The sequence below is a fragment of the Scyliorhinus torazame genome, chromosome 2 (genome assembly GCF_047496885.1).
Source record: "Scyliorhinus torazame isolate Kashiwa2021f chromosome 2, sScyTor2.1, whole genome shotgun sequence".
Taxonomy (NCBI): Eukaryota; Metazoa; Chordata; class Chondrichthyes; order Carcharhiniformes; family Scyliorhinidae; genus Scyliorhinus; species Scyliorhinus torazame.
Window position 1 is genome coordinate 328,963,345 of NC_092708.1, and position 27,831 is coordinate 328,991,175.

The 27,831-nt window shown below is 47.2% G+C and overlaps 1 protein-coding gene across 2 annotated transcripts; it reads left to right on the forward strand.

Moving 5' to 3' along the window:
* The first annotated feature begins 286 nt into the window (after positions 1-286).
* Positions 287-27,831, forward strand: sav1 (salvador family WW domain containing protein 1). Of its 2 annotated transcripts, none has more exons than XM_072489783.1 (4): positions 287-528; positions 17,302-17,739; positions 26,004-26,274; positions 27,660-27,831. In XM_072489783.1, exons 1-4 carry the CDS (start codon positions 438-440, stop codon positions 27,811-27,813), a joined length of 954 nt encoding a protein of 317 aa, XP_072345884.1. In that variant the 5' UTR covers positions 287-437; the 3' UTR covers positions 27,814-27,831. The 2 variants fall into 2 exon arrangements, with proteins under 2 accessions (XP_072345884.1, XP_072345883.1); XM_072489782.1 differs by having other exon boundaries at positions 294-563.

Consider the following 27,831-nt stretch of genomic DNA (forward strand, 5'->3'; position numbering starts at 1 on the left):
GCTCCGCCCCTGATTCCGGCATTCCGAGGGCTGGCCAGGGCTCCGACCCCTGGTTCCCGGTCTTCCTTGGACTGGTCAAGGCTCCGCCCCCTGGTTTCCGCGGGCAGAGGAGGGCTCCGCCCCCTTGTTCCCGGCATTCCGCGGGCAGAGGAGGGTTCCGCCCCCTAGTTCCCGGCATTCCGCGGGCAGAGGAGGGCTCCGCCCCCTAGTTCCCGGCATTCCGCGGGCAGAGGAGGGCTCCGTCCCCTGGTTTCCTGCATTCCGCGGGCTGGCCAGGGCCCCACCCCCTGGTTCCCGGCATTCCGCGGGCTGTGCTAGGGCTCCGCCCTCTGATTGCTGACATTCCGAGGGCTGAGCACCTGATACCCGGCATTCCGCGGGCCGGGCAGATTGGCCAGAACTCTGCTTGGAGTTGCAGGCAGGATGCGGGCACCGCCATGTTAAGGGGGCGGCGCGCTTCTTTAAAGCGATGTTATCGAGGAAGAAAAGTAAAAACGAAGCGTCCAAACCGCCTGAAGTGCAAGGGAAGTACGTCAAGAAGGAGACCTCTCCGCTCCTGAGGAGTGAGTGCCGGGCCAGGCGGGAAGTGTGGAGGTCGGGTCCGAGCTCGGAAAGGCCCGGGGTGGGTAAGGCTGGGTTGGGGAACGGCTGGATGGGCAGATTTTAAAGTTCCCTCACTGTGCCCCAGTGGCAGCCCACTGGACGGGCCGCCCTGCCCCCCCCCCCCCCCCAACATTTTGCAGCATCTCGCGTTTCTTGTTTTATGAAAGTATTTCTGAATGTCGGAAAGGGACGTTGTTGCTGGATGAGGACGGCAGTCAGTGAGGAGGGAGATGTGGGCGGGGCTGGTGGGGGATTTGAACTTGTGTTGTAGTTGAAGCCCAGTACTGCAGAGGTGTTACGAATCCAGTTTTATTTAAACTTTTTGAGTTCGCTTCTGTTATGGGCCAGGGTTTAGAGAACCCCAACGTGTATCATGGAGTTCACCTGACCCACAACTATTACTAGATTGTGGTATGGGGAGCACACGGCCCACTCTACAGGTGTGGTGCAGCAGAAATGGGAAAGTATTTTTTTTAAAGCAAAACAATGTTTATTCTATGAACTCAAGTTAACCTTTTTAAAACATAGTGAACATCTTAGCAACCATTAATTCAAATACAACCCCCAAAAGACTACAACGCCAAGTAAACCTTTAAGCTTTCCCTTTTTAACATCCATATGACTTAAAAACAAAACTATTATCAGAAGCACATCAGGTTAAAGTCACTACTGAATACGTTTAGAATTCTGAATTCACCAAATGATCACGAGATAGTCTTTTGATGGCAGAGAGAACAGCAGTACACTTGCTTGGTCTGGCTAACTAAAGCAGCCTGCTCAAAAACGAAAGTAAAAAGCTGACAGACAGCCCAGCTCCACCCACTCTCTACATCACTGCAGTAATAAACACCCATTTCTTAAAGGTACTCTCACTACAGATATTTATATACACACCCATTTCTTAAAGGTATTCTCACATGACACTTCAAGCAATGTTAGTTGCAAAATCAGGGCGATATATTTTAAGCAGAAAGTAGCTGATCCCGAGCTTTACAACTTGGCTGTGCCTTGTCCTCTCGTCACTCAGTCTTGGTACAACAACATAGATGAGGACATCAATTTGAGGCAGGCACTGAGACGCATGATGTCGCAAGTGATCTTTGTGACAGCGAACATATGGGGACAGCTCAAGCTGAAAGGAATTGCAACCAGTCTGGTTCAACTTAAGACTGTACACATGAATGGGAATCGAGTTGTGACTGGCCAGAGGACTGGAGGACAGTTAATTTGAAATACCCCTTATTCGAGAAGGGTAGTAGGGATAGACCAGGTAATTACAGGCCAGTGAGTCTAATATCAGTGGTAGGGAAATTATTGGGAAACATTCTGAGGGGACAGAATTAATCTCAATTTGGAGAGTCAGTGTGGGGGGGGGGGGGGGGGGGGGGGGGGGGGGGGGTATAATGAATAAGTTTGCAGATGACCTGAAAATTGGGATAGTAAATAGCTAAGAGGAAAGCATGAAATTTTACGACCAGATAGACAGGCTGGTCAGATGGCAAATGGAATTTAACCCTGAAAAGTATGAGGTGATGCATTTTGGAGGACTAACCAGGCAAGGGGATACACAATGAACGGCAGGGCACTAGGAAGTACAGAGGGATCTTCGAGTGAATGTCCAAAGATCCTTGCAGGCAACATGACAGGTGAATGATTAAGAAGGTCTATGGGCATCTTGTGGCCAGTCACAATTCCACCCTACACCATGGCCATTGACTCCGGTTGAACCAGGACTTTGCAATTCTTGGCGTCCTTTTAGCCTTGAGCTGGCCCCATTTGTTCTCCATCACAAAGATCACTTGTTTCCACCTCCATACATCATCTGTCTCATACCTCTGCTTTTGTTGTTTCCAGACTGAGTGGAGAGAATACAAGATACAACCCAGGTTGTAAAGCTCCGGGATCAGCTGCTTGCCAGAGGTTGACTGTTTTGGCAAATGTTTTAAAATTTTCAGTTTTAGAATTTACGCACATGTCAAACCTATGAGATGCAATAATTTCTCCGTTTAGGATGTGAATCTTTTGCCTTTTGTAATCTAAGTAGCATTGTAGATTCCATTCTCATAACTCCGGCTATGTAAAGTCACCGTAGGTTATGGTAACATACATAGAAAATCGAAGCAAGAGGAGGCCATTCTGCCCTTTGAGCCTGCTGCGCCATTTGTTATGTTGATGGCTGATCATCAAGTTCAATGCCCTGATCCTGTCGTCCCCCCCCCCCCCCCCCCATATCCTGCCTCTTTCTGCCCCCTCCCGCCAATATCCCTTGATTCCTTTAGCCACAAGAGCTTTATCTAATTCCTCCTTGAAATTATACATCGTTTTGGCCTCAACTCCCTTTTGTGGTAGCGAATTCCATAGATTTACCACTCTCTGGGTGAAGCAATTTCTCGTCGGTCCTAAAAGTTTACCCCTTTAAACTCTCCCCAACCACTCCAGCAAGTATCTGTCCCAGCCCTGCCCAGGTGTAACCTGTCTAGTTTGTGCTGGTCCCAATGCCCCAGGAATCTGAAACCCTCCCCTCACACCAACTCTTCAGCCACGTATTCATCCGACATGTCCTGCTATTTCTATTATGACTAGCACGTGGCACTGATGGTAATCCTTTTTTAAAAAAAAAATTGAGTATCCAATTTATTTTTTCCAATTAGGTGAAAATTTAGTGTAGCCAATCCACCTACCTTGCACATCTTTGGATTGTGGGGGCGAAACCCACGCAAACACAGGGAGAATGTGCAAACTCTACACGAACAGTGACCCAGGGCCAGGATCAAACCTGGGACGTCGGTGCCGCGAGGCAGCAGTGCTAACCACTGTGCTGTCCTCTGGTAGTAATCTGGGGATCAGTACCTTTTGAGGTCCGACTTCTCAACTTTTTTTCCCAACTCACTATATTGACACTAGCACCAGGGACTTAACCACCAGCATGCCTTAACCACCAGCATGCCTTAACCACCAGCATGCCTTAACCACCAGCATGCCTTAACCACCAGCATGCCTTAACCACCAGCATGCCTTAACCACCAGCATGCCTTAACCACCAGCATGCCTTAACCACCAACATGCCATCCTGGAGTCTCGTTAGCGGCCACAGAAGCATCCTTACAATTGAATCCCCTATAACAATTGCATTCCTAACGTTTTCCTCCTCCCCTCTGCAGCAGAACCAATCAACTTTCGAGTGTCTACACAAATTTGCGTTCTCCATCTACAAACTAAATTCTCTTTTGGTAAACAAATTTGAGTGGAGGGTCACATGGCTGAATTTGTAATCCCACTGTAGTCATTTAAAAAAATATATATTTATTCAAATTTTTCAATACATTTTCAACAAAACCCCCCCCCTAACAAAAAGAAAGAAACAAGAACACAACAATCAGAAATTATACATTGGATTTCCCCCATATACAATAACCCCCCATATAACATTTAAAAACACAAATAGGGAAAATCCCTTCACCCAAATGCCACCCCAAAAGAAACCCCCGCCCTTGGGCTGCTGCTGCTGACCTCCTAACGCTCCGCGGGATAGTCTAGGAACGGTTGCCACCGCCTGAGGAACCCTTGCACAGACCCTCGCAAGGCAAACTTTATCCTCTCCAGCTTGATGAACCCTGCCATGTCATTGATCCAAGCTTCCACACTAGGTGGCTTCGCATCTTTCCATAGTAGCAATATCCTCCACCGGACTACCAGGGACGCAAAGGCCAGAATACCGGCCTGTTTCGCCTCCTGCACTCCCGGCTTGTCCGATACCCCGAATAATGCCAATCCCCAGCTCTGCTTGACCCGGGCGTTCACCACCTTGGACATAGTCCTCGCAAAACCCATCCAGCGCCGGGCACGACCAGAAAACATGGACGTGATTTGCCGGGCTCCCCGAGCACCTCCCACATCTGTCCTCCACCCCAAAAAACCTACTCAACATCTCCCATGTCATATGCGCTCTGTGAGTAACTTTGAACTGTATTAGGCTGAGCCTGGCGCAAGAGGAGGAAGAATTAACCCCACTCGGGGCATCAGCCCACAGACCCTCGTCTATCTCCTCTCCAAGCTCCTCCTCCCACTTGCCCTTTAACTCCTCCACCGAGGCCTCCTCCTCTTCCTTCAGCTCCTGGTAAATCGCCAAAACCTTGCCTTCTCCAACCCACACAACCGAAATCACCCTGTCCTGAATCCCACGTGTCGGAAGCAGCGGGAGTTCCCTCCCCTGCCGCCTCACAAACACCCTCACTTGCATGTACCTGAAAGTGTTTCCCGGGGGTAGCCCAAACTTCTCCAGCACCCCTAGGCTCGCAAACGTCCCATCGATGAACAGGTCCCCCATTCTTATCCCTGCCCGATGCCAGCTCCAAAACCCCCCATCCATCCTTCCTGGGACGAACCGATGATTCTCCTGAATCGGGGACCAAACGGAGGCTCCCACCTCGCCCCTGTGTCGCCTTCACTGCCCCCAGATCTTCAGCGTCGCCGCCACCACCGGACTCGTGGTGTACCTTGTCGGCGAGAGCGGCAGCGGTGCCGTCACCAGCGCCCTTAGACTCATGCCCACACAGGATGCCATCTCTAGCCTCTTCCACGCTGCCCCCTCTCCCTCCATTACCCACTTACGGATCATCGCCACATTGGCTGCCCAGTAATAGCCACACAAATTCGGCTGCGCCAGCCCCCTGTCCCTGCTACGCTCCAGAAACACACACTTCACCCTTGGGGTCTTATTCGCCCAAACAAATCCCATGATGCTCCTGCTTACCCGTTTGAAAAAGGCCTTGGGGATCATAATGGGAAGGCACTGGAACACAAAGAGAAACCTCGTGAGGACCGTCATTTTGACCGACTGCACCCTACCCGACAGTGAGAGTGACAGCATATCCCATCTTTTAAAATCCCCCTCCATCTGCTCCACCAACCGTGTCAAATTGAGCTTGTGCAGGGCCCCCCAACTCCTAGCTACTTGGATCCCTAGGTACCGGAAGCTCCTTTCCGCCCTCTTCAGCGGTAGCTCCTCTATCCCCATTCCCTGGTCCCCTGAATGCACCACAAAGAGCTCACTCTTCCCTACGTTGAGTTTGTACCCCGAAAAGTCCCCAAGCTCCCTAAGGATTCGCATGACCTCCGCCATCCCCTCCACTGGATCCGCCACATGCAACAACAGGTCGTCGGCATACAACAACACCCAGTGTCCCCCCCCCCCCCCCCCCCCCCCCCCCCCCCCGACCAGTCCCCTCCATTTCCTGGACTCCCTCAGTGCCATGGCCAGCGGCTCAATTGCCAGTGCAAACAACAAGGGGGATAAGGGGCACCCCTGCCTCGTCCCCCGGTACAGCCGAATGTACTCTGACCTCCGCCGGTTCGTAGCCACACTCGCCACTGGGGCTCTATATAGCAGCCAGAGCCAACTGATGAACCCCTCCCCGAACCCAAACCTCCGCAACACTTCCCAAAGATAATCCCACTCCACCTGATCAAAGGCCTTCTCCGCGTCCATAGCTGCCACTACCTCTGCTCCCCCTCCACCGAGGACATCATAATCACATTGACGAGCCTCCGCACATTTGTATTTAGCTGCCTACCCTTCACAAATTCCGTCTGGTCCTCATGAATCACCCCCGGGACACAGCCCTCAATTCTCGTAGCCAGCACCTTCGCCTGCAACTTAGCGTCAACATTGAGGAGCGAGATCGGTCTATACGACCCACATTGCAATGGATCCTTGTCCTGCTTCAAGATCAAAGAAATCAGCGCCCTGGACATTGTCGGGGGCAAGGCCCCCCCCCCCCCCCCCCCCCCCCCCCCCCCCCCCCCCCCCGCCTTTTTAAAAGTCCTCACTAGCAACAGGCCCAGCAGGTCCACGTATTTCCTGTAGAATTCAACCGAGAACCCATCCGGCCCCGGGGCCTTCCCTGCCTGCATGCTCCCCAATCCTTTAACCAGCTCCTCCAGCCCAATCGGCGCCCCGAAACCAGCCACCACCACCACCTCCTCCACCCTCGGGAACCTCAGCTGATCTAGGAATCGGCGCATCCCCTCCTCCCCACTGGGGGCTCAGACCTGTACAGATCCCCATAGACGTCCCTAAATACCTCGTTTATCCTCACCGCACTCCGCACCGTATTGCCCCCTCTATCCTTAACTCCACCAATCTCCTTCGCTCCCTCCCTCTTACGAAGCTGATGTGCCAGCATCCGACTCGCCTTCTCCCCATACTCGTACGTCGCCCCCTGCGATTTCCTCCACTGTGCCTCTGCTTTCCCCGTGGTCAACAGGCCGAATTCCATCTGGAGGTTCCGTCGCTCCCTCAGTAGCACCTCCTCGGGGGCCTCTGCATACCTCCTGTCCACCCGTAAAATCTTCCCCACCCACCTCTCCCTCCCCTCTCTCTTCTCCCTGTGGGCCCTAATGGAGATTAGCTCTCCCCTGACCACCGCCTTCAATGCCTCCCAGACTACCCCCACCTGCACCTCCCCGTTGGTGTTGGCCTCCAAATATCTTTCAATAAACCCCCGCACACCCCCTTATCCGCCAACAGTCCCACATCAAGGCGCCACAGCGGCCGCTGGTCCCTCTCCTTCCCCCAACTCCAGCTCCACCCAATGCGGGGCGTGATCCGAGATGGCTATGGCCAAATATTCCGTTGCCTCCACTTTCGGGATTAGTGCCCTACTCAAAATGAAAAAATCTATCCGGGAGTAGGCTCTATGGACGTGGCAAAAAAAGGAAAATTCCCTGGCCAGCGGCCGAGCAAACCTCCATGGATCCACTCCCCCCATCTGGTCCATAAACCCCCTGAGCACCTTGGCCGCAGCCGGCCTTTTACCCGTCCTGGACCTAGAACTGGAATCCGACCCAGCATGCGTTTCATAAAACTGGCATTATCCCAATTCGGGGCATATACGTTCACCAGTACCACCCGCACCCCCTGCAACCTACCACTCCATCACTTATCGACCTCCATTAGCCACTACAATATTCAGTGCCTCGAACAACACCCGCTTCCCCACGAGTATTGCAACCCCTCTGTTCTTCGCATTTAGCCCTGAATGAAAGACCTGCCCTACACATCCCTTTCTCAGCCTAACCTGATCTGCCACCTTCAGATGTGTCTCCTGGAGGATAACCACGTCTGCCTTCAGTCCCTTCAAGTGCGCGAACACCCGGGCCCTCTTGACCGGCCCGTTCAGGCCCCTCACATTCCAAGTTATCAGCCGGATCCGGGGGCTACTCGCCGCGCGCGGACCCCCCCCCCCCCCCCCGGCCGACTGGCCATCTCCTTTTCTAGGCCAGCCATGTGCCCGCGCCTCCCGCACCCTCCAGTCCCCCAGGCGGTGGACCCCCGCCCCGACTACCTCCAGCTCCCCTTTGGCCAATGCAGCAGCAACCCAGTCGTTGTTCCCCCCCCCCCCCCCCCCCCCGCCTGCTAGATCCTCATCTAGCCATTTTGCTTCCCCCATGACACTCCCGTAAGTCTGCTGACCCCGGCCTCTCCCGCCATTCCATCGACCCCCCAGTGTGAGAATTCCCCCACCCTTTGTCACCCCCCAGTCAGTGTGCGCTCCTCTCCAGCACCCCCCGGCCCAGCCCCTATCCTTCCCTAACGCGGGAAAAAGCACGTGCTTTCCTGAGCCGGCCCCGCCCCCTCTGGCACAGCTTTTTGCGGCCTTACCCCGACTCTCCATCCCCGGGCCTCCACCCCCCCCCCCCCATCTTCCTCTGTGGGGCCCTGCCGCTCCAACACCAACGCCCGCACTCTCCCACAGCCCCCACATCAAATCCATTCACCCATCCCCACCCAGCACTCAAACACAAAGAACATTCCCCAAACACAGTAAACGTCCCCCCACGACAAACCCTCAATTAAGAGTCCAACTTTTCAGTCTGTATAAAGTTCCATGCCTCATCAAGCGTTTCAAAATAGTGGTGCCAATCTTGGAACGTGACCCACAATCGTGCTGGCTGCAGCATCCTGAACTTCACCCCCTTCCGATGGAGCCACCGCCTTAGCCCGGTTGAAACCAGCCCTCTTCTTAGCCACCTCCACACTCCAGTCCTGGTAAATTCGCATCTCGGTGTTCTCCCACCTGCTGCTCCGCTCTTTTTTGGCCCATCTCAGGACACACTCTCTGTCCATAAAGCGGTGGAACCTCACCACTACAGACCTTGGTGGCTCGTTGGCTTTGGGTCTCCTTGCCAGATGATCCCCAATCAGCTCTTGGGGCCTCGGGAAAGCTCCCGCGCCCATCAGCGAATTGAGCATCGTGCTCGTATATGCCCCCGCATCGGGCCCCTCCACTCCTTCAGGGAGACCCAGAATACGAAGATTCTTCCTCCTCGACCTATTCTCCAGGTCCTCAAAATTTTCCACCCACCTCTTGTGCAGCGCCTCGTGTGCCTCCACCTTCACCGCCAGGCCCAAGATCTCGTCCTCGTTCTCCGAGGCTTTTTGCCGCACCTCCCGGATCGTCGCCCCTTGGGTCTTCTGGGTCTCCACAAGCTTCTCAATCGCCGCCTTCATTGGCGCTAGCGTTTCTGTCCTGAGCTCCTCAAAGCAGCGTTTAAGGAACCCCTGCTGCTCCTGCGACCACTGCGCCCATGCTGCTTGGTCTCCACCCGCCGCCATCTTGCTTTTCCTCCCTTGCACTTTTTGCTGCACCAGGATCACTTTTTTAACCGCTCCTGGTCCAATCCATATAATGTCGGGGGAACCTTGCTGTCACCTTCCCACACTGGAAGCCGTCGAACAATTGCCGTTGGGGCCCCTCTGGAGAGCCCAAAAGTCCGTTCCCGGCGGGAGCTGCAGAACGTGTGACCTACCTCGGCATAGCCGCAACCGGAAGTTATCCCACTGTAGTCATGATAGTGCACTCATTTTCCAAACGGAATTGTTGGCTAACTTTATCCTATAATATATATGTTGAGTCGTCGAGTTTTAAAACGCAGAAAGAGGCCTTCCGGCCCATCATGTCTGTGCAGGCCATCAAACACTAATCTATTCTAATCCCATTTTCCAGCACTTGGTCCTTATGCAATGGTGTTTCAAGTGCTCATCTAAATACTTCTTAAATGTTGAGTGTTCCCGCCTCTCCTACCCTTTCAGCTAATGAGTTCCAGATTCCCGCCACGTTCTGGGTGAAAAGGTTTTTCCTCAAATACCCCTTAAATCTCGGTGCCCTGGTTATTGACCCCTCAGTAAGGAAAACGTTTCTTTCTATCTGAATCCTTCAATTTTTTTCACCTCGATGAAGTCCCCCATCAGCCTTCTCCACTCTAAAGAAAACAACCCCAGCCTCTCTTTATAGCTGAAAGGCTCCAGGCAACATCCCGGTGAATGTCCTCTGTACCCTTTCTAGTGCAATCTTATTCTATAGTCTGGCGACCAGAACTGTGCACACTACCCTAGCTTTGTGGCCTAACCAACGTTTTATTCAGCTCCATCATAACCTCCCTGTTCTTATATTCTGTGCCTCGGCTAATAAAGGCAACTATCCCATGTGCTTGCTTAACCACCTTATTTACCAGAGCTGCTGCCTTTAGTGGTCCCTCTGGTCCTCTGCTTCCTAGCATCCTTTCATTCATTGTGTATTCCCTTGCCTCGCTATCATAGAATTTACAGTGCAGAAGGAGGCCATTTGGCCCATCGAGTCTGCACCGGCTCTTGGAAAGAGCACCCTACCCAAGGTAAACACCTCCACCCTAACCCCATAACCCAGTAACCATCCCAATACTAAGGGCAATTTTGGCCACTAAGGGCAATTTATCATGGCCAATCCACCTAACCTGCACATCTTTGGACTGTGGGAGGAAACCGGAGCACCCGGAGCAAACCCACGCCCACACGTGGAGGACGTGCAGACTCCGCACAGACAGTGACCCAAGCCGGAATCGAACCTGGGACCCTGGAGCTGTGAAGCAATTGTGCTATCCACAGTGCCACCGTGCTGCCCATCTCGGTGCCCTGGTTAGTCCTCCCAAAATGTCCTGGTTAGTCCTCCCAAAATGTATCACCTCACACTTTTCAGAGTTCCAGACCATTTGCCGCTCTTCTGCCCATTGTCATGTGAGTACCTTTAAGAAATGTACCTTTAAGAAATGTACCTTTAAGAAATGTACCTTTAAGAAATGGGTCTTTAAGAAATGGGTCTTTAAGAAATGGGTCTTTAAGAAATGGGTCTTTAAGAAATGGGTCTTTAAGAAATGGGTCTTTAAGAAATGGGTCTTTAAGAAATGGGTCTTTAAGAAATGGGTCTTTAAGAAATGGGTCTTTAAGAAATGGGTCTTTAAGAAATGGGTCTTTAAGAAATGGGTCTTTAAGAAATGGGTCTTTAAGAAATGGGTCTTTAAGAAATGGGTCTTTAAGAAATGTACCTTTAAGAAATGTACCTTTAAGAAATGGGTGTTTATCAGTGATGTCAGAGTGTGGGTGGAGCTGGGCTGGCTGTCAGCTTTTTACTTTCGTTTTAGGCTGTTTGCTGCAGGGTGTGTTTTAGTTTTGTTTTCAGTGTTGGAGCTGAAGCCAAACAGAGTAGGTGTACTGGTGATCTCTCTGCCATGAAAAGACTATCTCTTGATCATTTGTTGAATTCAGAATTATAAATGTGCCCAGTAGTGAATATAAACCTAATGTGCTTCTGTTGAAAAGTGTTTCTTAAGTCTTCTGGATGTTAAAAGGGCAGCTTACGGATTACTTAATGTTGTATTCTTTGGGGGTTGTATTTGAATTAATGGTTGCTAAGTTGTTCACTATGTTTTAAAAAGGTTAACTTGAGTTAATAGAATAAACATTGTTTTGGTTTAAAAAATACTTTTCCACTTCTGCTGTACCACACCTGTAGAGTGGGCCATCTATTAAAAGTTGTGGGTCAGGTGAACTCCATGATGCACTTTGGGGTTCTCTAAACCCTGGCCCATAACACCATCTAACCAGCCCGTCTATATCATCCTGTAATCAAGACTTTCTTCTTTGCTATTTACCACACCACCAATTTTCGTGGCATCAGCGAACTAACTGATGATAGATACACCCTGCGTTCATGTCTAGATCATTATGTACACTACAACAGCAAGGGACCCAGCACTGATCCCTGTGGCACACCACTGGATACAGGCTTCCAGTCACAAAAACAACTATCGACCATTACCCTCTGCCTCTTGCCACTAAACCAATTTTGGATCCAATTTGCCACTCTCCTGGACCCCAAGGACCCATGCCTTCTTGATCAGTCTCACATGTGGGACCTTTGTCAAAAGCCTTACTGAAGTAAATGTAGGCGACATCAACTGCACTGCCTTCATCTACAGTCACCTCTTCAAAAAAATTTAATCAAATTTGTTAGATATGACCCTCTCCTTGACAAAGCCATGCTGACTATCCTTGATTAGTCTTTGCCTCTCCAAGTGGATATTAGTTCTGTCCCTCAGAATTCCTTCCAATAATTTCCCGACCACTGAGGTTAGACCAGTGTTTTTCAAACTTACTTTCCTGGGATCTACGCCGGCTGACCTGCATAACCCACGGCATGCGCACTTATTTTTTAATGTGGAAGGTGAGCCTGCTTTGTCCTCGTGATCTCACGTGAAGCTGGTTCAAAAGAGCAGAGGGAAATGCACACATCAGGTGCAGACCTCAAACAGTACCTTTGTGCCGTCTAGAAAATGCAACCCCTCACTGCCTAAAGCTGCTGCCTTTAGGGGTCCCACACCTAAGTGTGTTTTACTTATTGCTGGATACTCCTGCGAGAAGCTACACCAAAATGCTGACAGTCTTGTGGGCTTTTGGCTCATTTTTAAACTGCAGCAGCATAATCTTTTAATTTGGAGTCAGCTCTAAGTTGATAACTGACTGATCCTTGCACATAATGCACGTGGGCGTTGCCTCCTGATTTGCATTGTCACAATTGATAAAATCATACCTCAAGAAATCATCTTTATACTTTGTTCTGAGTTAAGTTTCTTTTTTCAGGGCTGTTAACTGGAGCGATAACACTACCAGTGCTCTATCCTGCCCTGTACTTCACAGTTCACTTGCCATGCTTGCCAGCAGCTGTAAAATTGAAACAACTCTACTCCCTGCTTTGGCACCAAAACACGTACCTGGATAGCGCTTTGTGACAATTCTACGTACAGGGTGCTTGACCTGCGCTCTGCTGCCACTTCACACAGCTTAATGTATCTCCATTTAAAAGGTGGCAGCGGCCACAATTCTCGATGTAAAAGCCTGTTGAGTGCTTCTCCCGCAATCGGGGCCTCACTGGAAACAGCAGGACTGATCGCTCATGACCCTCACAACACCCGCATATTGGAACCCTGACTTTAAAAAACCCTGGGTTAGACTCACTGGCTTGTAATTACCTGGTTTATCAATACGTCTCTTGAGTAACAGTACCATATTAGCTGTACTCCAGTCCTCTGGCACCTCTCCTTGTGGTCAAGATTAGCATCAGAGCGCCTTCATCTGTCTCCCTTGCCTCACAACAACATAGTGTACATCTCACTTGGGCCTGAGGATTTATCCACTTTTAAGCCCGCCAAACCCGCTAACACTACCTCCCCCTCAATGCTAATCTGTTCAATTATATCACCGTCCCCCTCTCTGCTTTCCATATATACATCATCCTTCTCCTACAAAATGCTCGTGTAATACCTCACCTAATCTCTCGATTCCACACACAGGTTGCCACTTTGGTCCCTACTAATATTCCTGAGGTTGCTATCTTGCCCTTAATATACTTGTCATTGTTGTAACCTTACTGCAATTCCTAATTGAAATCAAACTCATTCATACCTTGGCTGATTGAAATGTATGGTCAAGGGACACAGTCAAGCTTTTGTTTGGACTACGGATTGTGTGTAGCCTCCAATCACATGAACTTTCAATTAATACTTCATTAGTTATGTATGTTTCAAACTGCTGGTACAAACAATTCTTCAGCTGGAACTCACCAATGGGGCAACAGCATTAAAAGCGGCTCTTTGAGTTTTCTAGGCCCACAAAATTTGAAATCCGTTCTTCATTGATTTTGGTTGTTCTGTGCCCTGGGTGTGATTTAGACACCCCCAGTTCATGTTGCACCATGCTGTGCAGTTATGCAGTGGACCTTGGGAGAATCCCGTGTGTATGTATTTATTCTCCATGTATTATAGCCTCTTCCCGTAAATCACTTATCATATGGATATCATATTTTGATAGAAGATTATTGTAATTGGGTATTACTTTTGTTACAATTCAGTTTGGGACCATTGATGTTTAAAATAATTAATTGACAAACAGAATTAAGCCTCAAGATTTCACATTTTTAGCAAAAACTGACTTTATTGTTTATTAAAAAGAGTTCAACAAAGCACTGTTAACAGTTTGATTTATAAAGACTTGCGCTATATACTAAGTTCTATTTTTAACCACCACATCCCACTCTTGAGTTCCCTTATCTTCTGAAATTTGACTGGTCATTCACTTTTCCCAGGAGTAATCAAAACAAATTTACTTTAATTCTCCTTAATATTCCAGCTTTTCCTTGGTACAGATTTCATGGGGATCCTTCCATTAGCTTTTGGCTAAGCAGTCCTCTGATTTTCTTAAAGACCTCGCAACTTTTGAATTTTCGGCTGCTTGACATGACATGACTTTGGGCACATATAGACTCTTCCCCTACTCTTTTCCCACAGCTTCTGTACAGCTTTTCCCAGGCTATATATTCAAGCTGACTGTTTCTGCCGCAAGGCTCTGTGAGGACCACCAGATTTCTCCCATTAGCTGCAAACTAGAGCACATCTCCCTGCTGCTTTCCCCCATGAAATCTCGAGGGAACTGCCGTACAATAGAACTATCTAAATTAAATAATAGAATATCTAACCAAGGCTCCACCATAAATCGCGCACTCTGTTTTGAGATTGTCTCAAACATAAATGTAAAGTTCATTATTTTACCTTCACAACTTTTTGATTTGTCACAAGTAGACTTCAATGAAGTTACTGTGATAAGTCCCTAGTCGCCACATTCCGCGCCTGTTCGGGGAGGCCGGTACTTGAATTGAACCCACTGGCCTTGTTCTGCATTACAAGCCAGCTGTTTAGCCCACTGTGCTCAACCTGCCCCTCTGGTTTTGTAGCCCATATCAAATAATTGAGCGATTTGTTGAAGTTGCCCTCTCCAGATTCCCTGGCTCCAATACAAGCTAGAGATATGGATCACTCATTGTTTAAGTTCTGTTCACTATCAGCTCTGACCTTGTACGGCAAACATAAATTAGCTTTTAACTGCTATTACCTATAAATATTTGCAACACCATGAAAATGTGAGTCACCGAGGAATTTAGTTTTGTTATTGAGGAAATTACTAGATATTAACCTGGAGGCAAGTTCTTTGTCTTGCCCGGCATAATTTTGCAGAGGGTTTTGAAACCACCAGCACAGACTTCATCAGTAAGTGTGACGAGGACTGTGTACCAAAGAAGACAGTACGGGTGTTCCCCAATCGGAAACCTTGACTTAACTGAAGGGTTCACTACCTGCTGAAGTCCCGGACAGAGGCATTCAAGTCTGGCGACGCTGACCTATACAAGAAATCCAAGTACGACGTACGTAAAGACATCAGGCACGCCAAAAGGTAAAACCGGACCAAACTAGAGTCCCAGGCCAACAACGACGTTTATGGCAAGGCTGGCACGTGATAATGGGCTACAAAGCAAGATCAGGCAGAATCTCTGGTCCTGGAGCATCTCTCCCTGATGAACTAAACAAGTTCTATGCCTGCATTGTAACAGTCAGCTAATAATAAGTGCCACCTGCCCCAAAAGCCCTGGACACACCCATACCCACTATTACAGCCTCCGAGGTAAGCTGCCTCCTTGAAAGTGAACACACAGAAAGCGACAGGCCCCGGCGGAATCCCTGGGTGAGCACTCAGATCGTGCACAAACCAGCTGGCGAGTGTATTTGCAGATATCTTCAACACCTCACTTCTCCGTTCCAAGGTTCTCACCTCCTTCAAGAAGACCACCATAATACCAGTACCAAAGAAGAACAAGGTAGTGTGCCTCAACGTCTACCTACCGGTGGCCCTGACATCGGTTATCATGAAATGCTTCGAGCAGCTAGCCATGAGACAGATCAACACCAGCCTCCCAGACGGTCTCTATCCATTGCAGTTCGCCTATCGTCGCAACCGGTCCACAGCAGATGCTATCTCCCTGGCCCTACATTCAACACTTGAACACCTCGACAAGGACAGCTACGCCAGACTGCTATTTATCAACTACAGCTCCACCTTCAACACCATTATCCCGACAAAACTAATAACCAAACTCTGCAATCTTGGAATTGACCCCTCCCTGTGCAGCTGGATTCTTTACTTCCTTACCAACAGACTGAAATCTGTCAGGATAGGTAACAGCATCTCCTCCGCAATAGCCCTCAATACCGGGGCCCCGCAAGGTTGTGTGCTCAGTTCTCTACTCCCTACACACACGCGGCTGTGTGGCAAGATTTGACTCTATTTCTGTCTATAAGTTTGTGGATAATACGACTGTGGTGGGTCGTATCTCAAACAATGACGAATCAGACTACAGAAGGGAGATAGATCCCTTGTTTGCATGCTGTACCGAAAACAACCTATCAATGTCAGCAAAACCAAAGAACTGATTATTGAGTTCAGGAAACGTAGTTTGACACACGCCCCTGTCTACATCAATGGTTCAGAAGTGGAGATGGTCGATAGCTTCAAGTTCCTGGGGGTCACCATCACCAACAGACTGTCCTGGTCCACTCACATTGATGTAACAGTTAAGAAAGCCCAACAACGTCTCTACTTCCTACGGAAGCTAAAGAAATTTGGCATGCCTTCTACAGATGTGCCATAGAGAGCATCCTATCCGGCTGCATCACACCTTGGTATGGCAACTGCTCGGCTCACGATCACAAGAAACTGCAGAGTGGTGAACTCAGCCCAACGAGTTACATAAGCTTGCCACCCTCCCATTGATTCTGTCTACACCTCCCACTACCTCAGGAAGGCAGACAGCATTGTCACAGACCCCTCGTGCCCAGGCTTTGCCCTCTTCCAGACCCTTCCATCAGGCAGAAGACTGAAGACCCATACATCCAGACTTGGGGACAGCTTCTTTCCCACAGTTACCAGACTCCTCAACGAATCACCCTCTGACTTATCTGTTCCTTATAAGACACTATTCACTCTTGCTTATGTCGTATTTGCTTTGTTATTTTGCCCTTGTTCCATACTGTAACTAATTATTTATTTGTCCATGTACTGTGTACTTTTTCGCATTCACTGTAACTATCTACTTTTTTTTGTCTACTGTGTATGTTCCCTTAAACGCAGAAAAATACTTTTCACTGTACTTTGGTACATGTAACAATAAATAAATCAAATCAATAGAAATAACTGGATACAATTCAACATGTCCATTCACAATAAGAGTCAATTTTAAACTCCTTTAGCAGCTGAGCTATGTTGAATATTACACTGGAAGCATTTTGTATTCTCACATTTTGAGTGTCTTTAAGACAAAGATAGATAGGTTCTTGATTAATAAGGGGATCAGGGGTTATGGGGAGAAGGCAGGGAAATGGGGATGAGAAAAATATCAGCCATGATTGAATGGAGGAGCAGACTTGATGCACCGAGGGGCCTAATTCTGCTCCTATGTCCTATGGTCTTATGTAATGCTTGCTATCTTTTAATTACAGATTTAATGCCTTCATTTATTCGCCATGGGCCAACTATTCCAAGGCGGACCGATGTTTTGGTAGAGACCGGAACATCTGTTTACCCCTCGATTGATATTGTTTCCCGAAACCAAAGTTTCCTGCGCGGACCTGTCCAAAGGCCAGTACGTGAAATCATTAGACGTGAGAGCAGCAGGCCTTCTGGACCTTCCTACATCACACGTACTGAAGTTCCTCAAGAGTATGGTGTCTCATCACAAACCTATCTAACTGAAATTAACTCTGAGAATGGTGATGCTGGCCAGCCTGCTGCCCGTTATTATTACCCTGAATCATATTATGAAGATGGACAAAGACGGCGGCATGCAGCCGAGCGATTCTGGGATGACTATAGATATTACGATCACAGTCCTGACCCTTTTCCACGATTACCACAAGGGCAAAGCAGACATCCAGTAGGTAAGCTTTCTGTTCATGACGATAGACTAGGTGCAAGTATAGGTTAAAGGACTTGGAGGGCTTAATTTGACTTTTTTTAAAAAAAAATTTATTCTCCTCCATTTTCACATTTTCTCCCACATTTACATCCATCAACAATAAACAATAATCAGCAAGATATGTCAGTCCCCATAATAACAACAACGATCCCATCTACCCACCAACCCCCAAACCTCAACCCGCATGTTTACATAAACAAATGACAAAAAGAAATCCGGGATTACCCGTAGTCACCCTTAATCATACACAGCTCCCACCCCACCCCCACCCCAGGTCTCCAGCTCCTCCCGTCCACTGCCTCTTGTAAAACTCCTCCCCCTACCCTCGGTTCCTTCCCCCCCAACTTTCCACCCCGGCTAGACCACTCGGACCCTGTTCTGCCAGGCTCCGATGGCCGCAGCCCCTCCCCCACCTCACTCCCGTTCACTGGCCGGCACACACCGGCCAGCGTGGAGGCCCCCACCCGGGTCCCTTTCCCACTGCCTGGCCCCAGGAAAGCCCAAAGATCCCCTTTTAGCACACAAACCCCGCCTATCCACCTACACCCCAAAGAACTCTCATTTTGAGTGAAAGTCCCGTCCCTTCCCTTGTCCATATATATACCACCTTGGCTCCTTTAATCTCTACACCCGCGCGCAGTGATACAAAAAAGAAAATACAGTCATGAGGTTACATCGGCACATGGCCATTCCTCAATTTGTCAGTTCTGCCACAGTCCTTCTGCTTTCGCAAACTCCTCCGCTGCTTCCGCCGTTCCAAAATAAAAGTCCCTGAGCTTGTAAGTCACCCTCAGCTTCGCTGGATATACAATGCCGCACCGCACCTTGCCAATGTACAGTGCCCTCTTCACCCGGTTGAAGGCAGCCCGCCTCCTTGCCAGCTCCATCGTAAAGTCCTGGTATGCACTTATACCAGCTCCAGCCCACTGCACCACCCGCTTCTGCTTGGCACAGCTCAGGACCTTCTCCTTCACCCTGTATCTACGGAAGCACAGAGTCACTGCCCTTGGCGGCTCACTCGCCTTTGGTACAGGCCTCCACGACCAATGAGCCCGATCCAGTTCATATCGGGAGGGGTCCTCCCCCTCCCCCAGTAGTTTTGCCAGCATCGCGGCAAAATACTCAGTCGGCTTCGGTCCTTCAACTCCTTCGGGCAGCCCCACAATCCTCAAGTTCTGTCGCCTGGATCTATTTTCCAGGTCTTCCATTTTTCCTCGCAGATCCTTGTTAGTATCCATCACCTTCCGCGTCTCTTTCCCCATCGAGGCAAGTTGATCACCGTGCTGCAATAACGTCTCCTTCACTTCCTTCAGCGCCTCCCCTTGCTCTCGCACCTCCGCCACTGCGCTCGCCACCTCCGTCCTCACCAGGGAAACCGCCTCCTCCACCAGCACACTCAAAACCTCCCTCATCTCCTTCCTCACCGTCTCCATGCATTTCGCAATCTGCGCCAACTGCTTTTCAAATTCCGCAGCCATCACCTTGGTTATTTCTTCAGCCGTAAGCAGTGCGGCCTTCCCTGGTGCTCCAGCCTCCATTTTTCCTGGTGACCCCACGGTGACCTTTCCACTCCCTGACTGACCTCCAGCTGGGTTTTTTTCGGCCGTTTTTTTGCTCACCCTCGACATTTTTCTTTGGGTTTTTTTCCCCTCCTGTGTCTTCTCAGTGCCTCCTCCGTGCCTTCTCCCTGCTTCTGCCGCCTCCGTGGACCCTGGGACCGGGCTTAAAGCCCAGAAATTGCCGTTCCCGAGCGGGGGCTCTCCATTGTGCGGCCGCCTGCCGTCACCAGAAGTCTTAATTTGACTTTTGATTTATAATTTTTCTACTTCCTCATTTGCTACTTTGTCATGTTACATGGCACACCCTTCATTACTTTTGCTTAATTGTTAGCTTCTTGTGGTTTAATTTGAAAGATGGCTGCAAAATATTCCAGTATAAATGTGTTGGCTGCAACCAATTGTAGCACAGTGGTTAGCACCGTTGCTTCACAGCACCAGGGACCCGGGTTCGATTCCCGGATTGGGTCACTGTCTGTACAGAGTCTGCACGTTTTCCCTGTGTCTGCGTGGGTTTTCTCCTGGTGCTCAGGTTTCCTCCCACAAGTCCCGAAAGACGTGCTTGTTAGGTGAATTGGACATTCTGAATTCTCCCTCTGTGTACACGAACAGGCGCTGGAGTGTGGCGACTACGGGATTTTCACAGTAACTTCATTGCAGTTTAAATGCAAGCCTACTTGTGACACTAATAAAGGTTATTATTATAGTTGTGTCGCCATAAGCCGAAGAAATTTCAGATGAAATTGTCTGAACTCCTATGTACTGCCATCAGTACGTTTTTGGGAGGGAAACTGCACCCTTCTCTTTGCTGTGTTCATGTTAGTAGTTTCAGAATATCGTTCTAGTAATTTGCACTGCTTCGTTGCATATTAAAGGGCTCTCCCTTTTGAAGTAGTTCAGGGCCACAAATTCTGAAAATGAGACTTATAATTAAGTTAGCTTTTAGGGTTACTGGTTTAGATTGATGGTTCAACTTTCAACATTTCTTCACTTGATGTGTGCCAGTTTGAAGTTCTAAAATTAAAATGAGCAGCTATAAATTTTATCTTTCTTGGCATGGATTAACTATTTTTGGACACCCCTGTGATGTTTCAGCTGGTGATAGAACGTTTCCCCCCCCCTCTTGTCTTTGCTTACCAATATTATAATCTCCCAGATAAAGGTTTGATAAGGATAAGAGTGTGCTCTACTGTGCCAGAACTTCAAATGTTATCCATTTCTTATGGCTGTTGTAATTAAGGCTTCAGTAACCCATGTTTTACATATTTGGCATCCCTTTTCTAAATTCTGAAATCCAATAATACAGGTTCAGCTTAGGGATTTATTGAGTCATCCAATCTGGAGATACATGACGGCAATGGTATTTATCTCTGCTTACAGACATTCTGACGGGGAAGTAAAAAGAGTTCAGCTAACCCCTGTCCATAACAATATAGTTGCGGAATCTTGTATACCTGTGCAATTGACTAAGCTTTTCAGCCATCAGAAAAAAACAGCTAGTAAATAAAGGCTGTAGACAGGAAATATCTTTGTTGAAGGTTGTGCAAGGAACATTGGCCATGCCCCAAGCCAATTGGATTTTTGATATTGTATCTTATCATGTGTGTTCACAAACTACTTGGACAGGTTTCATACTTGCATCAAATTTTGTTGTAATTTGTTTTTGTAATAGTTTGGTAAACCAACCAGAATTAAACTGCATATTATGCCACAATTGCTTATTCTGCACTTATGGACATAATTTTCAAACTGCCAGAGGTTTGCTCCTGTTTCCATTCCCAAAAAGGAGGGCAGCTTGAAGAAAAGTTTCAAGTTGATAAAATTGAAAGACAGCTCTACTTTCTATTATGTGAAAGGCTAGAGGCCATTAACAGTGGAGAATATTCACTCTTACTTGTGGATCCATCTCCTATAATCTCAACAAGTGTATCCAGTGAGTGACTTTCATGATTGTGCAACCTTCAGTTTCTAGCCTGTGGCAAGATTGTTGCTCTCAGCTAAGATGAGAGAAAGGAAGGAATTGATCTGAAGAAATAATACAAAAATATCGAGACAAGGGGAAATATTTGAAATCCATGTACCTGCAGCAGTTGGATGAATGGAGTTGAATGATCTTCAGCTGTAGTTATCCATGAATAGTGCTCCATCTGCCAGCACAGTGGAGATTTTTCACTTCATGGTATCAGTCTGGCTAGCAGGATCCTGTCATTGCAAGTTCCGAACAAAACAAACCAATGCGATTGGCTCCCAGTTGGCCTCATATCAGCAACCAGAATATTCGTGAAGTTTATGCTCATGAAGATGCATCTTTGATGCCAACATGAGCCATTTGTAGAAACAGCAAATGTTGAAAATATGCAGCAAGTTCACCTTTTGGGTGTAAATTTCATCAAATGGAAAATTGAAAAATGAATATTTTCATAGGGTTAGGAGGAGAACTAAGGAATATACAAAACACAAGTTAATTGGTTGGAATAACCTGCAGATTTGCTTCATAAATCGGAACTATAGGGTGACATAAATGATCTTCGTGAGGCAATTAAAAGATGATATGACTAACCAAATAGTAAAAAGACATGGGAAAAGCCAACAAAAAGGCAAGAATGTGGGGCTGGGAAGAGGGAGGAGGAATGGAGGGAGAAAATGGAAGGAAACCCACAGATACAGGAATCCAATGGAAAGAGAAAATCCTGACAACTCTTCAGTCTCCCAGTCAAAGGTATGAAGCAAAACAGTTCTTTTCCTTTCACAAATGCTGGTGAACCTGCTGTGTTTTTGCATGTTTTTTATTCAAACTGTAGAAATTGGTTTACTTGAATTCACTCTTATGGAGCTGTACAAATAGCAGTCCAAGCCTTGAGTGTAGTAGGAAAAGTGATAAATCAAAGTGATGGGAACCGATCACAACTGAAGGAACACATGCATACCCTTATGGTCAGTGACAAACAGTTCTGCAATAGCAATGTTACCAATTCATGGCTATTCTGGTTACATGCTCTATCTCTATGGCAGAGAGTGCAGGATTCAAGTACGACTGTATTTCCAGGATGTTGTGGGCTTTAGGGAGCTCCACTGTATTGAGATGACCAGGGAGGAATTTGGCGCTAGTGTTGATACTGTGCAACTGTAGTCATGTTGTAATTGGGTGTTCTAACTTTAACATCATGCCACGAGTGGGCACTGACCGAGAGTAAGGCCAGGTCATATATCTGTCCAATAAAACCATTGCTAATCATCTCAAAAAAAGTAAGTTTGCTTTCATAGATACAGCAGTCGTGGTTCTCTCAATAATGTCTCAATTTTGAGGGCTGGAAAACTCATGCTGAACATTGTTCACAAGGTCCGAATGAAAATAGTGATACTGCTAGTCTGACCATGATTTCTGTACTGTTGGAACTGAGGACTGACTGGCCTAAAATTCTTTCTGTGGAAGGAGATATACCAGAGCTCCTGCCTTTGTGCAGTTCTTTGAAAAAGGCAGAGATTACTGAAATGATATTCTAAATACACTGATAGTATTTTCAGAATGATTTTGAGTGTCTTGGTTCTTTTGAGGGCAATGGCCTGGTGAGGCGGGGAGGGGGCCTGAGGCTATTCAATAGTTTCCATTTTAATGAAAAATTGGCAAGTGCAACTGTGTTGTCAGTATCAATGTTCTGGGATTTCAGTCCGATATGCTCTGACCTACCCATTTAAGCACCTGTCGTTTTTTAAAATAAATTTTGAAGACATTTGCATTGAATCACCCATTTTTGTTAAGCTTGTGTTGTGATTTGGTTAAGGTGAAACATCCTATGATTTCATGTGAAGGTCATGTATATAATTGCACCCCCAGTGGAGGGGGAGGCAGAGATAGTGGCGGCAATGGACGCAGAGAAGGCATTTGATAGGGTGGAGTGGGAGTATTTATGGGAAGTGTTAAGGAGGTTTGGGTTTGGGAACAGGTTTATTAGCTGGGTTAGACTTCTTTATGGGGCTCCAACGGCAAGCGTAGTTACAGGTCGACATAGATCGGAGTATTTCCGACTATATAGGGGAACAAGACAGGGATGCCCGCTGTCTCCATTGTTGTTCGCGTTGGCAATTGAACCTCTGGCCATGGCGTTGAGAGACTCCAGGAAATGGAGAGGGGTGATTAGAGGGGGAGAAGAACACCGAGTCTCGTTATATGCGGATGACCTATTGTTATACGTGTCGGACCCAGCGGGGGGGATGATAGAGGTTATGCGAATTTTGAGGGGGTTCGGGGATTTCTCGGGGTATAGGCTAAACATGGGGAAGAGTGCATTATTTGTGATACATCCAGGGGACCAGAGTAGAGAGATAGAAGGCTTGCCTCTAAGGAAAGTGGAAAGAAACTTCCGATACCTGGGGATTCAGATCGCTAGGAGCTGGGGAACCTTGCACAGACTTAATCTGACACGGTTGGTAGAACAAATGGAGGAGGACTTCAAGAGGTGGGACATGCAGCCTCTATCGCTGGCGGGCAGGGTGCAAGCAATTAAGATGATGGTCCTCCCGAGGTTCTTATTTGTATTTCAATGTCTCCCTATACTAATCACCAAGACCTTTTTTAATAAAATAGACAGGAGCATCACGAGCTTCGTGTGGGCAGGGAAAGTTCCGAGAGTAAGGAGGGGGTTCCTTCAGCGTAGTAGGGACAGAGGAGGATTGGCACTACCGAACTTGGGCGATTACTACTGGGCCACCAATGTGGCAATGATGCGTAAATGGATGATGGATGATGGAGGGTGAGGGAGCGGCGTGGAAAAGACTGGAGAGAAAGTCCTGTAAAGGGACGAGTTTAGAGGCTCTGATGACAGCGCCGCTACCGATCTCACCTAAAAAGTTTACCACGAACCCGGTGGTGGCGGCAACATTGAATATCTGGGGACTGTGGAGGCGACAGAGAGGGGTGCGGGGAGCCCTGGTGGGGTCCCCAATCAGGAACAACCATAGGTTCGCCCCAGGAAGAATGGATGGAGGATTTCAGAGCTGGTACCAGTTGGGAATTAGGAGGGTGGGAGATTTATTTATAGATGGGACTTTTGCGAGCTTGGGAGCATTGGAGGAAAAGTAAAAGTTGCCCCGGGGAAATTTCTTGAGATATATGCAGGTGAGGGCGTTTACTAGACAACAGGTGAGGGAATTTCCGTTGCTCCCGACACAGGGGATACAGGACAGGGTGCTTTCAGGGGTGTGGGTCGGAGAGGGCAAGGTGTCAGAGATTTACCGAGAGATGAGGGAAGAGGGGGAGGAGTCGGTGGGCGAACTAAAAGGAAAGTGGGAAGAAGAACTAGGGGAGGAGATAGAGGAGGGTATGTGGGCTGATGCCCTAAGCAGGGTAAATTCCTCTTCCTCATGCGCCAGGCTTAGCCTGATTCAATTTAAGGTGCTACATAGAGCACACATAACGGGAGCAAGATTGAGCAGGTTCTTTGGAGTGGAGGACAAATGTGGGAGGTGTGGCGGGAGCCCGGCAAACCACACATGTTTTGGGCGTGCCCGGCACTGGAAGGGTATTGGAAGGGAGTGACGGGAGTGATTTTGCGGGTGGTGAAGGCCCAGGTCAAACCAGGCTGGGGGTTAGCTCTATTTGGAGTTGCGGAAGAGCCGGGAGTGCAGGAGGCGAAAGAGGCCGACGTTGTGGCCTTTGCGTCCCTCGTAGCCCGGCGCAGGATCCTACTCATGTGGAAGGAGGCGAAACCCCCCGGACTGGAGGCCTGGGTAAATGATATGGCGGGGTTCATTAAACTGGAGCAGATAAAGTTTGCCCTGAGAGGATCGGCTCAAGGGTTCACCAGGCGGTGGCAGCCATTTCTCGACTACCTAGGGGAACGTTAGAGGGAAGACAGATGACCAGCAGCAGCAACCCAGAGGGAAGGGGGGGGGGAGGGGGGTTTAGTTTAGTTTAGGTCAAAGATAAAGGGGTTTTGTTACTTGTGTATTGTTAAAATTTTCTGTATTGTTATTGTTGCGTTTGCTTTGTAAGAGGGGAAAAATTGCTGTTTGGGAAATTTTTTTTAATAAAACATATTTTTTTTAAAAAAATGTATATAATTGCATAAGTTTAGTTTTGGTGTTTACCATTTTTCTACCCTGCATTGTTGGCCAATATGAAGAAACGGTCACTTGGATATATGACAGGCGAAAGTGGACTAAATGTAATGCCGTACAATCTTTTTTCATAGGAAGTTTCAATTATACTTACATTAAAACTTTTGGCCATAAAGTTTGACGGTCAGTTCTGAAATTAACTTCTGATCTCATCTTCCATGATATTGCAATTGATGATTGAGTCTATGAAAACCAATGGGTAATTTGTGCAATTTTATGGCAACGGTCCATATTAGGCCCTTTAGTACCATTGGAATGTCAATCGCATTGATATTTCTATCTGTTTATAAATAATAGGAGGAGGCTATTTGGCCCGTTGAGTTCATGCCAGCTCTCTGGAGAGACCTAGCTCTATGCATGTTTACTTTCCTCATCTGCATATCCAATTTCAAGATTTTAAATTTTACTGTGTGAATGTAATGCTGGGTCCATTGCAGGTGTTAATCATTTTCTGTTGACGAACTCTAGACTTAATATCTTTAAGACCTAGGGCCACATGAGATTTGCTTGCTTCAAAGGAGGAATATTTAATTTATTTTCTGTGCATGTTTAGGCATAGGAAGAGTTCCTTCAACGTCCATGGGAAACCTAACTAATCATGGTACTGACGAATTGCCTCTTCCTCTTGGTTGGTCAGCGGACTGGACTATTCGAGGAAGAAAGTACTATATAGACCATAATACTAACACAACTCATTGGAGCCATCCATTTGAAAGAGAAGGCTTGCCGCCTGGGTGGGAACGAGTGGAATCGCCTGAATTTGGTGTTTATTATGTGGATCACATCAACAAGCGAGCCCAGTATAGGCATCCTTGTGCTCCCAGGTGCAGTAAAGAATTTGTTTTATCGTTTTTATTCCCAAAAATTGCATTTGAGAGCAAATATATGGAACAAACAATATTATATTTATGTGCACTAAAAATTGGTGGATCGTTCTAAAATTGCTGTATAAAGTCTCCTCTTGATATTTTACATTTAAGAACTGGAATTATTCAGTAATTTCCACAAAATAAATACAAAGTAAAGACGTAATGATTAAAATGTGAACCATTAGATTATTTGAATTAAGCTTTGATTAGAGATTGTAAATGATAATCACTATTCTGCAGTGATGTACTAATCTAATGCCCAAATGTCCCTTCTACAATCTTAGTGTCTTGGGCTTACTGCTCAATTATCAGTTGGATGTTAAAGCAACATATGTTTTCAACATTACGTTTGTATTTTGCTAATAGTGTTTGTATTGCAAGTTTTTTAAAGCTTAATTCTGCTACGGGATAATAGGTATGAATGTGTTTTGTGTGAAATTCCTTTTATTTTGGTAGAAACAGTTCATGCCCAATATCCACTCAGCATAATTTTGAGGTGTTACATTTTATGGGATCCAGTCTCCCATTTGTCTCAAGTTATTCCTGTAACAGGTTATGTTATCAGGTGTATATATTCCATTTTGTTAAAACTCCTCTCTACATGAAAAATATTTTGTTTTTCAACGTATGCAAATATCTTAAGGTTGCGATCAATTTACTTGTAAATATATTTTGTTCTTTTATGGAGGTGCAATGATACCTGAGCTTCCATTTTGTATTCCCCTTGGAGATCTTATGTAAGCTTTCCCAAAGTGTACAAATACTTGGGTATTTTTCCGAGGGACGCACCTTTCCTGCTAACCCTTTCTGAATTCACTTTTGAGGGCACCCCAGCTCCTCTTTGATTTTGATTTGAGGCCTTGTTATGCCCAGCATGTATTATAATCCAACAGAATTCAGACTTCTTTCTAGCTGCAACATAATGTTTTCTTGAATTGGACTATGGTTGATGTCCAATGACTGCTAAGAAGCTATTGAAGGGAGTAAAAATACTTTCTCTCCATTCCCACAATAAGAGGTATTTTGCCAAAGCAGCAGAGCTAGTGTCGGTAACTTGGTAGACTGGAGTAATAGATCTGTGTCTATTTAGATAATTTAAGAGCCAGTGTTATTTTTAATAAAGCCAAATTTTGTATGTCCGGATCCAAATAGATTTATTTCATGCATGGTAAACGGCACCCTTTCTTACCAATTAATGCAGTTTAACTTCTACTTGTAATCATCCAAAATGTGATGTAATTAAATGTACCTCTTAACCTGCTACTGGAAAATATTTGGGTAAAGTAAGACTTGGTGATACATGTCTGTTCGTTGTTTAATGTCTGAACGTTTTTTTGCAGTGTTCCTCGGTACGACCAGCCTCCACCTCTTGTTCCTCCTGTCGTATACCAACCACGACAAACTGAACGAAATCAGCTGGTTCCTGCAAACCCATACCACACAGCAGAAATTCCAGATTGGCTGAAGGTCTATGCCAGGGCTCCAGTAAAGTAAGCATTCATTAGAAATAAT

What these genes read in the sequence shown, in the direction of transcription:
- sav1 (XM_072489782.1), top strand. Translation starts at nt 470, where the DNA reads ATGTTATCGAGGAAGAAAAGTAAAAACGAAGCGTCCAAACCGCCTGAA. An exon ending in GCAAAGCAGACATCCAGTAG is followed by an intron (nt 17,740 to 26,003) that starts GTAAGCTTTCTG and finishes GTGCATGTTTAG; the next exon opens with GCATAGGAAGAGTTCCTTCA. An exon ending in AGGCATCCTTGTGCTCCCAG is followed by an intron (nt 26,275 to 27,659) that starts GTGCAGTAAAGA and finishes GTTTTTTTGCAG; the next exon opens with TGTTCCTCGGTACGACCAGC.